Below are 12,598 nucleotides of genomic sequence, written 5' to 3'. Positions count from 1 at the left end.
AGACATACATATTAAATCAATCAGTCAATCAATAAATAATTAAATTAGCAAGGCATTGTTTATATATAAACTACTTAGACACACTATTACACTTAATTAATCCAGATGAGTAATTAAATGTCAAGAGTAAGCATTACTTATTTAAATAATGGGTTAATTCTGCATGGTTTTGACTGGACTCCATGATTGATTAGCAATTGAGTTACTCTTTTACAGGCATGTAATGGATATTTTATGTTGCCCAAAAGCATCACTGTTAGCATGACAGGTGATCTGTATGGCAAACTGGTAATTTGCAGGCTGGTTCCTGTACTAATTGCTGTCAAAATAATTATTCTGTCATTATGTGAGATACTTTTTCTTTTTTTCCTTTTTTTTTTTTTTTTTTTTACCTTGACTGTTAGCCAGCCAGCCTCCTTTTAGTTTGGCAGGTTGTAATCTGCCAAACCACTATTAAATAAAGGGACAGTTTTCTGAGAATGGAAAGGATTAGCGACAATAGTACCTTGGCAATCTTACTGAAAGGTCATTTTTGATGTCTGACAGCAAAGAGCAGTGACAGTTCAAATCTCATTTTGTCTTCTTTGACCTCTATGAAAGTTTTTTTATTTATGTATTTATTTATTTATTTATTTATTTATTTATTTTTTTTACATAAAATAAAAATGCAATAAAATAAAAATGTTGTTTGAAAATCATGAAAAATCATAAATTTCCGTGGTTGAAAAAAAAAAAAAAAAATATATATATATATCTAAAAACAAATGCATAAAATAACAAAAGATTAAAGTAAAATAAAAAAAAAAAAAAAAAAAGAAAGTACATAAACAAAATACTTTCATGTTTAAATGCTGAAGTCTCTCCTTTCAGACCTATGCTGGCACATGTTGGCTTTGCAAATATCATAAGACATAATGCTTACAATTTCATTATTTGTAACATGCATATTTTAGCATTTAGCATCCATAATACCTGAAGTCTAAATACATTTTTACACATAAGTGTACTGGACATACACACGATGCATATTTGTATGCTGCCATTTTATACTTCCACTCACATCCACACACATGTACAATCTACAACTCTGTCCAAATACTAATTAAATGACTAATGTGGCAAATAAAAGATCATAATATAATTGTATATTGTAAGTGTATAATTACTATGACATATTTAAAACCATATTGTGTACCTCCTACATACTAATGAGTCCTAAATGTCATTGAGGATTTATGACATTACAAATGTATTATCAAATGCCTCTGTCCCTGCTAAGATTTTACCTGAATTTCATTTCTTAATCATATTGCTGATGGTGCTTTGGTACGTATGATTAATTATGAATAAGTTTTTGAATAATACAACTGCTGGACTGCCTCCTTGAAACCACAATGTCAATTGCACTGGACATTTTAATCAACAGAACATTATTCTTGTGGGAGGTAGGAGAAACACAAGATGACAAGGACGCATATATTATTCTGCAGAGGCTAGAAATGATTTTAAGTTGCATCATGACCAGTTGCATAGCATGAAGACAATAACTAGCACTTGATTGTCCCGTGTGTGTTGGTTTATGCAGATTACAGGGCATAGCAAACATTTGAGGACTGCATTTCTGTTCTTTATCTGCAGTGCTGACGAGAGGTTCGACGCCACCTTCCATACAAATGTCCTGGTTAATGCATCAGGTTCCTGTCAGTACATACCACCAGGTACAAATTATTCTCACTATATCAATCGCACAAATATGTTTTTGTTAATAAAAAATGTTCATTCTGTACATGAGCAATATCACATGCTATACACATGCTATATATCAGAAGTTTGAAACTGTTCATATAACAGTTCAATGGCACAAATGTCTAAATAAATAAGAAACAGTGGATCCAAAATGGTTGACAGTTGATTAGATCAACTAAAAAAACTAGATTCTCATCTAAAAAAACTCTTAAAACTACATTCCGTCACACAACAACAGTAGTATTTAAGATTTTAGTGGGTTTGGATGTTTGCCATGACGCTCGCTGTGAGAAATAGAGAAGCCACTGGAAAACAATCTCAAGCTCAGTGATACAAATGATGAATCCTGTGGTGATATTGAGTGATTTTGGAAAGACCTCTCAGCCAGAGAGAGGACCAGAATCAGATTCGAGGACCGGAATGAACTGTTGTATAAATCATAATAATTTGTGATGTAAATTTACATAGCATTTAAAATTCAACTGCACGTTATTAAACGTAGCTGAATCACTCAACAAAAGAGAAAATGGTTTATTAATTTGTTTCTACATTTTACACTATACCCGTGTTTATTTACACTAACGGTGCATTTCCTCTACAGCGTTAAATCTATAACCTCACTGCTCTGGGCCGTGTCACATTTAGGGCAGAGCACGCCTCTGAAAGCCATGTTTAAGCTCAGTTTGGTTTCATCTTCTTCTTCTTACAGTGATTGGTCGTTACCCGGCGTTCCGCTCAATATTTGCATAAAGTCGAGGAATGACAAACTGATCTCGGGCCGCTCTCAACTTTCTCTGCATCATTTTCAATCCTGTAATGCACCAGCATTTAATCGTGTAGGGAGTAAAGCGTGTAACAGTTGATGCTATCCACCCAAGTTTGAATCCGCATATTGCTGAACTCATTCTTCTCCCTTTTCTCATCCCATATCACATCGCAAAGGAATGAAGGAAATAATCGAAAGGTTCAAATGAAAGTGAATAAAATTTAGATTAAAAAAAGTTACGTTTTACATAGTATAAATAGTATCTACATCACTGTGAAAATACTGGTATTTTCACATAGTTTAAATAGAATTTATAGTTTTTCTCACTATACTGTAATAGTTAAAATAATTTTCGTTCATACAATTGCGTCTGATTTTTTTCTAGTTTTATTAAGTTAGTTGATACAGGTACGTATGTGTTTGTGTGTAATCGTGCAGGTATTCTGAAGAGCACATGTTACATAGATGTGCGCTGGTTCCCATTCGACATACAGAAATGTGACCTGAAGTTTGGCTCCTGGACTCATAACGGCTGGCTTCTGGATCTACAGATGCAGGCAGTGGACATCTCTACATACATTCCCAATGGAGAATGGGATTTAGTGGGTAAGAGTGCATGGCATGACTACTTTCAGGTCTTCTTCTGAGATTTCAGAGATGTCTGGCCTTTTGAGTTGTTTTGGCAATGAAATATGTTCATAGTCTTTATATTGAATTTTTAGGTTATATTATTGTTTATTTATATAATAATTTTTGTTTCAAGTTTCTCGTCATTTTATGTGAAACCAAATCCATTTTTATGAAAGCATCGAGTACAAACCCCTGTGACTCACACATTCCTTCTTTAATGGTATAGATCTGTTTGCTTTCTACACATTTGGGGTTTCTAGTGTCAGTAATGGATTATTGTGCGTTCAGTATAGGTCATGTGTGTTTTCTTTGCCTGAAGGGACACTTTTGATAGAAATGCATCTGCTTCATGGCAGACTGTTAAAGTGCTGTTGGCTCATCTGAATGCTGAGCTGATCATTTTGTCCTCCCTGTCGGACTGTAGAAAACACAAACTTAAAACACAGTGCAGAAGGTCTTTGAAAGACACTTCTTTTTTTATGTTCACACTCAGATGGACAGTAAAAAGAAAGTGTCTTGACTTTCCTTTTCTCAAGAGAGCATTCCTTCTTTGATTTTGAATGGATCAAGACAGCACACATACAGAATTTTAGCATCCTGACGATCAAAAAAGTGTGATTTGACATTATAACGGGATTAAATAGCCTAATGTGTTAGTGTGTGAAATGTCTGTAATCGTGCAACACTATAGGATGTTTTGCACTAATATTAGAAATGAATGTTTGTGTGGCGCAGGTTTTCTAATCTCATAATCTGATCGTGTTTGGCTTTTTAATCTTTCTGTTTCTGTCTCGGTCTCTCATATTTTTGATTTCAATGCCAGTGTGACCCAGGGTCTGTTCGACAGATGGGGTCCTGATGGTAGTTGGCAGTGCTCTGGCACTGATTCTGGCTGGCACCAATGGTCAGTTGCGTGCCAAGGTTGAGCAGTGACATGGACAGTCTGTGAACGGGCATCTTTAACACCGCAGGGAGACACACATTGCACACACACACAGCCACAACCTACCGGTAACCCTGTTGCAGAGTAGTGCAAACGTATATGATATGCAACAAAAATCGCTGTATATGATACGAGGTGGGGGTTTTTTTCTCACAAATTTGCATAACTATGATTGCAAATCCCTCCTCTTTCAAATGCACACACATGCACATCACTCAGGTAGGCCTTTTGTAATCAGTTAAATGACTCAAACCAGCAATTTGCTTTGATGTGATTGTCTCTGAGTGCCATGACAATTCTGACCAGCGTGAAATCCTGATGAAAGCTCTTCCTCCGCCTGCCTAGTTTGATTAATTACAATTTTGATTTAATTTTTAATCAATTGAAGAGGAGGGCTGTCTGACCCTGACAGATCAAGACTGTCTCATTTGCATCATGTCATGTCGTTGTTTCCCTTTACTCTTTCAGCTGGTAGAAATTATGTTTATTTCATGCATTTTGAAGTGTGGATTGCATACTATATTATAGAAAACATTGCTGTGTTTCATATCATTAAAAGTTGGGTTGGGCTTGCTTGCTGAAGAACAGAATTGTTGAATTGCGTGCCTACTTTGGAGAGCACCGTAGGATTAAGGGGAGTGCATTGCAAAAATTAGGAAAATGGAAAGCAAATATTAGTCTTGCACACACAGAACAAGGAGAAGACACAGGGAATAAATAATGGCTGAATCTTATGTTTGCTTTAGATTTAAAGTTTTGGAGGTTATGCACTTTAAAGGTCATGAAGATCCTGTCTGTGATTTGGTCCTGTCACAAATACGCTCGTCTGGGCTGACAGCCTTTATTTTCAGAAAAGCCTTCATCTTGAGTTCTGTTGCGGAAGGGTCACTTTGAAGTGCTGCCTTTGCTTTTACCTCTTTTAACAAAGAAAGCAAATAAAATAAACAAAAAGGATTTGAAGCCTAATAAAAATAATTTTTATATACACTTTTTGCATATACTGTTTGTCCATTTGTGTAAATTTTTATATATATATATAAAATTATATACATATATACATATACATTTTTTTTACCTCTAACCAAAATATGGGATATGTCAATTGTTTAACATGATTTCAAACTTACAAAATACATTTTAAATTAAAAAATCTATCATTATGACTTTTTTTTCATAATAATGACAAACGTTCTAATGCTTTCTCATAACGACTTATTTTCTCATTATGAAATGTTTAGTCATTACTAGAAAGTAAATCAAGACCCCTGAGGTGGAATAGCAAAAAAAAGATGATACAGACGTGCGACACTGATATCCACTTTTCGTGGTTTTGTGCTACACAGTATGCAAGAAAATATTTAAGAATTTTAACAACAAAAACATGAGATTTACGCCTGTAATGCTTCATAAAAAGTAATGGGACACCAGAGTGTACAGTACTAGTGGAAAATGTCTGCTGTTGTACAACATAAACATGAATGTGTTCCTTTGTGTTGTGTCAGGGGTCCCTGGGAAGCGTAATGAGTTGTATTATGAGTGCTGTAAGGAGCCGTACCCTGACGTGACATTTACAGTAACGATGCGCAGGCGAACATTGTACTACGGTCTGAACCTGCTCATTCCCTGCGTGCTCATCTCCGGCCTGGCTCTGCTCGTCTTCCTGCTGCCGGCGGATTCTGGAGAGAAGATATCACTGGGTAAGATAACACGCTTGACCATAAATCTTTGTTTTTATCACAATGCTTTATGCACAACTGCGCATGAAGGAATCATACTTACTTTTCCACTTTCCCGTCTGTCAGGTATCACCGTCCTCTTGTCCTTAACAGTCTTCATGCTCCTGGTGGCTGAGATCATGCCGGCCACTTCTGACTCAGTTCCTCTCATAGGTACACGGCGACTGCATAATTTTATATTATATATCTCACACAGAACGTTTTGGCCATTGATGTTGTTTTAGACTGTACAGCTTGCAGGTTTAAAAGCTTGTTTCTTCTTTTCTCCTTAGCTCAGTACTTTGCCAGCACCATGATGATTGTGGGTTTGTCTGTTGTTGTCACCGTCCTTGTTCTGCAGTTTCATCATCATGATCCACAAGGGGGAAAGATGCCAAGATGGGTGAGTGAAAACGGTTTTTAAGGTAAAAGAAAAATTGGACCACTATGACCGCAGTGCAGACCTGCAAACTAACACTAAAAACAATAAATATCATCTGAAATAAAAGAAAGAAAATACAATTTCAGCCAGTTACCGAGTTAAATAGCTGAAACTGTAAACACAAACTCACACAGAAGAATGTGTCTCATTGCCAGGAGATGGACAACTGAAATATGTATTGCTTTAAAATATCATGTTTGAGATCCTCCGACTGGATGGAATCAGGGTCTGAAGATAGAGTTCCATCACATACTGCACTATGTTCTGAGAAATCTGTCAACTCCAACTTCCCAAAATCTGCAGCATCTTTTGGCAGCTAACGTCAACTTCTCCAGACTGCAAATCGGGGCAAAAATCTGTGCAAAAATAGCATAGTGCCTTCAGGCTTCTTCATCCATACATCTACGCTGTTAAAAATATGTTTGTTTTCTCAGAAAATGCATTTAATATCACCAAATCTTTCAGCAATTCTCAAACTGTTTGTTCAAAGAAGTTCTAAGATTCAGGCTCTCTAAACCCTTCCTTTCAGTAAGCCTACTCTGCTCTGATTGGTAAGATGGCCCAGTCTGTTGTGATTGGTCTACCATGTACAGCAGTCATCAGTTAAATGATGTGTTTGTGGGCGGAGGACAAGAGAACTGGATTCGAGGGGCGACTCAATTTCTCACCACACTTGCCAACGTACAACATTGATGGGAATTATGCAAATGCGTTAAGCCATGACATGTAGCATTATTTTGGGAGACAATAACTTTATTTATCATGCATTTTCGCATTTAAAACTGCAGATCGTTTACATCCACATACAGCTACATTACACACAGCATGAAAGGCAATATTGGAAATAACATTTTTAGGGGCACTTTAACAACTACCTTACAAACTATTAATAAGCAGCAAATTAGGAGCTTATTGATGCAAAAGTCATAGTTAAAGGGTTAGTTCACCCCAAAATGAAAATTCTGTTCTCATGTTGTCTCAAACCCTCAAGACCTTTGTTTATCTTCGAACACAATATATATATATATATATATATATATATGAATTAGGTAGATATCTGAATCTTTTTTTTAACATCATTTATTTAACCATTGTTTTGCCCTGACTTGCATCTTTTGCCGTTTTGGAGAGTATCGCAAAGCATATACATGCTTTACCAAATTAAGTAATCAGCCATGTTTACGTTGGGGAGAAAGTGCGCACATAATAGGCGTTGTTTATGAATGATTAAGTAAATAATGTTATCATTGTTTTCTTTGCGCATAAAGGATTCTCGTAATTCCACAAAACTAAAGTTGAGCCATTGATGTCACATCCTGTTTTAACAATGTATTTATTAAGTTTCTGGACCTGGATCATTTCAGTTGTGTTTGTCTATGAAGGGTCAGATGGCTCTCCGATTTCCTGAACAATATCTTAATTTGTGCTCCGAAGATTAACAAAGGTCTAAGTGGGTTGGAAAAACATTTTACTTCGGGGTGAAATAAGCCTTTAACAGTTTGTTATTATAGAGAATTAGACCGTAAAATGAAGTGTGAACAGTACAAATTATCAGGAATTGTCTTTAACTAATCTTAAATTAAAATACTGCTTTCTGTTCAAACAACTAGTGCTGCATTCATAGAAATACAACTGAAGAAAATAATCACTGCTGGTAAAAATCTGAGAAAACCTCCCAAATCCTGAATATAAGCAACGTAGACGAGTTGTAGAATGCAGTTGGCATCATGGTCTCCCACTGGAGAGGTAATGAGGTCTATTTGTATTAAAGTTTAATGTCTCCTCTGCTACTCTTACAAGAAGAAAAAAGCTCTTAGCTACAGATGTCTGGTTTTTCTTATTTGGTTCATGTCCAGTGGGACGCACCTGCCGCTTGAAGCAGGTCTGAATCTTCAAACACACAAACCTTCAGTGGACACTTTCTCCATAATCAAATGAAATACACCAACTTCACACAGCATATCATCAAAATAAAGAAAGGAATGTCTCATTCACCCAACTTTCAGCAGACTCTTCCTGCTCTTCTTAGGTGCGCGTGATCCTGCTCAACTGGTGTGCCTGGTTCTTGCGCATGAAGAAGCCAGGTGAGGAACGCAAATCCAGCTACAAATACGATCACTCTCCAGTGCATCACGCCAGCGCCAGCAGCATTCAGATGGGAGTCATGCCCGGTCAGCCATCTTCGACCAACTCCACCACCAACGGTCACATGAACTTGTACTTTGGCTACCACTCCATTGACAGTGCTTGCTGCCCACCAAGCAGCGACTCCGGTGTGTCTTGCAGCGGTGGACGTGTCAGCGGGTCACCAAACGAAGAACAGCGAGAGGCAGTCAGGATGTTTGTAGGAGAACAGGAGATCCATCGCATCCTTGCGGAGGTGATGTACATCGCTCAGCGGTTCCGTGACCAGGATGAGGCCGAGGCCATCTGCAGCGAGTGGAAATTTGCGGCAGCAGTGGTGGATCGGCTGTGTCTGGTGGCATTTTCACTTTTCTCCATTATCTGCACCTTTACCATTCTTATGTCGGCACCAAACTTCATTGAGGCTGTCTCGAAAGACTTCACATAATCCTTATAGCATCACATTTTCATTGGTTTTCTTTTGTTTTTAAAGATATATAAATATAAAAAACACCACGTGATTTGAGTGTGAGAAGTGTCTACCACCAAAGTTGATTCCTCCCTCTTCTCATCTTTCTGAGATCAACGTGAACTATTGTTACAAAAAAACAAACAAAAAAAAAAAAAACTTGAAAAAGTTGTGTATTTTTGAAATGTGACTTTTCAAACAAAACATACAGACCCTTGGACAAGCAGTTTGGGTGATATTTTACGTCTTTATATAATGTATCTGGACTGAGCACTTGAGGGTTGGTTTATGTAGAGATGTGTTCTCAGTGTGCTAAAACTGTTAGTCACAACAGCTAAAAATGTGTCTGTGAACTTAATGTGCTGAAATTCAAACATAATCAATCCCATAATCCCTTTGGAAGTCACACTGTTTCATTTCGTTCCTTGGCTTTAGTAATATTTTTGGTATCATTTAATACTATTATTTTAGAATTTAGCTATCACTAAACTGACATACAATTTTTAGCAAACATTTCCTTACCAAAGCAACAATAATATTCATGTATGGTAGAATTAATATTTTATTTAACTGTCACTTTTCATCATTTTGATATTTTTTATATAAATATTACAGTTATTAGTCAACTGAAATCTTTCTTGTGTCTGGTTAGTCCAAGTAATCAGATTATTTTGTGACTTCATTCTGACCCTGTGCTCTGTCGTATTATGTAAAAATACTATGTAAACACTGTGGATATATGTCATTTTGTTAGAAAATATAGGTTTAAAAAAATAAAACATTTTAAAGAGTTCTAGGTGAGTCCATGTATTTTAATGAAGCATTTTTGAGCATTTTAATTTTCAATTTCTGTATGTTGAGCATGGGGCACATATATTTACCAAGTCAAAACACTGGTGGCTCTGTGCTTAGCACATAAACAGTGCAACATTACAGTTCATTTTGATTTACAATTAATTTTTAATGTTTTTTTTAAGGCTTTAATGTTACTTATGCTCAAAAACACTAAAAGCTCTGTTGAGAAAGGATCTAAATTTTCAAGAAGTAAGTGTAGTAAGGCATACAGCGTTGCTTATTCATTGAGTTGACAGAGTAGTGCAGATGCTTTTGAGATCCAGTAGTCACTGGGCTGGTTGGATGGCAACATCACAGTTACCACAAAATTTGTGGAGTGTCCTAACAGATAGAACAAAATATACAATTAAATATAAGACACTGATAACTGATTAAAACATGACAACACATAAAACACAATTTCAAAGCTAAGGTCTGATACTAGTGGTTTAAAAACAGCTTTACGGACTGTATTTTCTGATAAAAACCTGAATTTAGGTATGAGGTAACTATGGGATAATTTTGAGCAGAATTTTAAAATATGAAATAAAGTTACAAGCGATATGTTTAAAGCTACAATTAGCTTTTTTACTCTTTGGTGGGAATTGGATAACCATTTAGTCTTGATACAAGATTAAGTTGTGAATAAGTCAAAAAATAACCTGTAGTTGACAGAGTTCCTGCACGAATGGAGGTCTTGTACAGAGGTGCGTGGTATAGCGTGGGCTCAGGAACATAGTTTTGCTGAGGTTCGAAATGCACCACAGGCAGCATGGGGTTCATCACTCTTGACAGAGCGTCCTCAATAACCATGTTTGTGTCGTCCCAGCGACAAGCATCCATGAACATCCCATGAACCAGCACACCATCCTCCATGGTGGGAAGCTGTCAGGCAGATCACAAAGTATTGACTGTAACATTTTAAAAGAACTGTAACATTACTAATATTTTCCTTGATCTTCTGAAATTAAACTATTAACTGAGACAAAACATACAACAATGATAGCACAAATCTTTCTCCTAAGTTCAAAAAGCATCCTTTAAGGCATCTTTTAAGAAATCTCAATCTGAAATAACTAGATAATAATTCCTAAAGATGATATTTACTGATATTTACTGCTGATGGCACATTACTGTTGAAAAGGTTCACATCAGTAAGGTTTTTTTAAGGATTGAATACTTTTGTTCAGCAAGGATGCAATACATTTATCAAAAGGCAAATATATTAATAATGCTGCAAACGTTTTGGATTTCAAATAGAAACGCTTCATGGTTTCAACTGTATACTGTTTTCACAACTGTTACCTGGGTAACAAATTAAATTGTTAGCATATTAAAATTATTTCTGAAGGATCAATGGCATGAAGTCATGGCCATTTAAAATTCAGCAAGAATACATTACATAAAAATATATTAAAATAGAAAACGAAAAGAAAATACCTCTGAATTTCTGCTGTTATATGTTATATCACAAAATATATGTTAAAAAATCCCTGCATGTTTCTGGGCTGACCTGTCTGTCCATGTCAAGTTCTGCCCCTTGCTCAAGGGCTTTCAGAGCTTCGGTGACAAGGGTCTGGTCTCTGTACACTGGTACCATGTTGAAACGGAAATTCAGCTCATCAATGGGCAGGTTGTATTTGCGTGCATGATTCTGCAGTGCACCTATGAGACACATGAACCAATTCCTTATTGAAAAAAAATACTCTATACATTTGGATTTCACTTATATTAGCAGGGTAAAACTTTGTTAGGATTTTATATCAATTGCCAGAACAAATAAGAAAAACATGTTACTTACCTGTGAGAAATCCTTGCGGAAAAAAGAATCCAGAAATCCAAAAAGACTTGGGCTGACCCGCTGTGATCCAACTCTGCTCAAACACAAATACAACCAATAGGCACTGCTTCTCAATTGAAAATGAAAAGAAGAACGAAGGTCAATAACAATAAAAAAGCAAAACAAACTTTTATCACATAAGGGAGAAAGAAGTTAGCTCAAGGTAAAGCCAACAGACTTGGATCATTTCTAATTCAGATCATTTGAAGGAATCAGTAACTAGAGGGTTGAAGGTTATAGTTAAAGGACACAACTACCCACCCATAATCATACTGCTGGAGAGAATATCAGGATATTTCCAAACAGATGAATAATAAATGCTAATATTACTACAATCTTTGTATAGAAAAAGTTCACCTCATATCCCCCAAAAAGTTTTGTGCGAGAAACAACTGAAATTGTATTTATTCAGTGAAAATCTTGCCTTCTGGCTTAGCTCTCAAATCTAATTCACCCTCCAAAAATTTAAACGTGCTGCTTCACAAGAAACAAGACAAGAATGCCAATGAGGATTGTGCTGGTGCTTCCTCCTTCGCCACTTTCCCTAAACCTGATTTTCACCATATCATGGTAGAAGACTTTTCGTTTCCATACACGGTGGTGGGCTTGTATTATGCAGTGGACCTCAGTCTATTCATGCTGATGTAGAGGAAACTTCTCACTTCACTGCTGAAATTTAAGCTAGTCTTGTTGCATATTCTGAGCCTTGTTCTGATTTCAAAAACAGCATACTTCTGCAATTCATCCATATTAACATGAACTTATTGTGCGTGCCTGCATGTTATATAACAGGCACTCAGACCATCCACACGGAACAGCACATCAGGTCAGAGATAACAGTTTGGGTGTGCCCATCAACCCGTGCAAGAGAACTATGACCATATGTGCGTGCCAGACAGTGAAGCTAGTATATACAGTAAAGAAATTGTAGTTGTTTACATAGCTTTTTTGACTGAGTGCCAGAGTGTGCCTTTTGGAATGGCTGAGGGTCCCTCAAGCTCCATTTGTGAACTATAATACCAACAGCACACAGCTCATATATCACTGGCCTTTACCGGAATCCCCTACCCAGAGGAAATTGCCCATGTA

General features: G+C 36.5%; 2 protein-coding genes across 3 annotated transcripts in view; one reads left to right on the top strand and one right to left on the bottom strand.

Annotated features, from left to right (window-relative positions):
• chrna8 (cholinergic receptor, nicotinic, alpha 8) overlaps nucleotides 1-9,628 on the top strand; it is a 48,257-nt gene extending 38,629 nt beyond the window's left edge. For both annotated transcript variants that reach the window (XM_043243742.1, XM_043243753.1), the window contains 6 exons: nucleotides 1,639-1,718; nucleotides 2,951-3,118; nucleotides 5,588-5,782; nucleotides 5,888-5,974; nucleotides 6,094-6,203; nucleotides 8,272-9,628. In XM_043243742.1, coding sequence (XP_043099677.1) covers nucleotides 1,639-1,718; nucleotides 2,951-3,118; nucleotides 5,588-5,782; nucleotides 5,888-5,974; nucleotides 6,094-6,203; nucleotides 8,272-8,814 — 1,183 coding nt within the window. In that variant the 3' untranslated portion in view covers nucleotides 8,815-9,628. The remainder of the gene's footprint in view (nucleotides 1-1,638; nucleotides 1,719-2,950; nucleotides 3,119-5,587; nucleotides 5,783-5,887; nucleotides 5,975-6,093; nucleotides 6,204-8,271) is intronic.
• A 115-nt stretch (nucleotides 9,629-9,743) lies between these two features.
• Nucleotides 9,744-12,598, bottom strand: part of dnah6 (dynein, axonemal, heavy chain 6) — a 65,197-nt gene continuing 62,342 nt past the window's right edge. The window contains exons 76-79 of the mRNA XM_043244081.1: nucleotides 11,471-11,543; nucleotides 11,183-11,334; nucleotides 10,332-10,554; nucleotides 9,744-10,011 (exon numbers count right to left, since the gene is read on the bottom strand). Coding sequence (XP_043100016.1) covers nucleotides 9,908-10,011; nucleotides 10,332-10,554; nucleotides 11,183-11,334; nucleotides 11,471-11,543 — 552 coding nt within the window. The 3' untranslated portion in view covers nucleotides 9,744-9,907. The remainder of the gene's footprint in view (nucleotides 10,012-10,331; nucleotides 10,555-11,182; nucleotides 11,335-11,470; nucleotides 11,544-12,598) is intronic.

This window comes from Puntigrus tetrazona, chromosome 1 (genome assembly GCF_018831695.1).
Source record: "Puntigrus tetrazona isolate hp1 chromosome 1, ASM1883169v1, whole genome shotgun sequence".
In the NCBI taxonomy this organism is placed as follows: Eukaryota; Metazoa; Chordata; class Actinopteri; order Cypriniformes; family Cyprinidae; genus Puntigrus; species Puntigrus tetrazona.
Note: the sequence above shows the minus strand (reverse complement) of the source record. Positions and strands in the feature narration are given on the sequence as shown.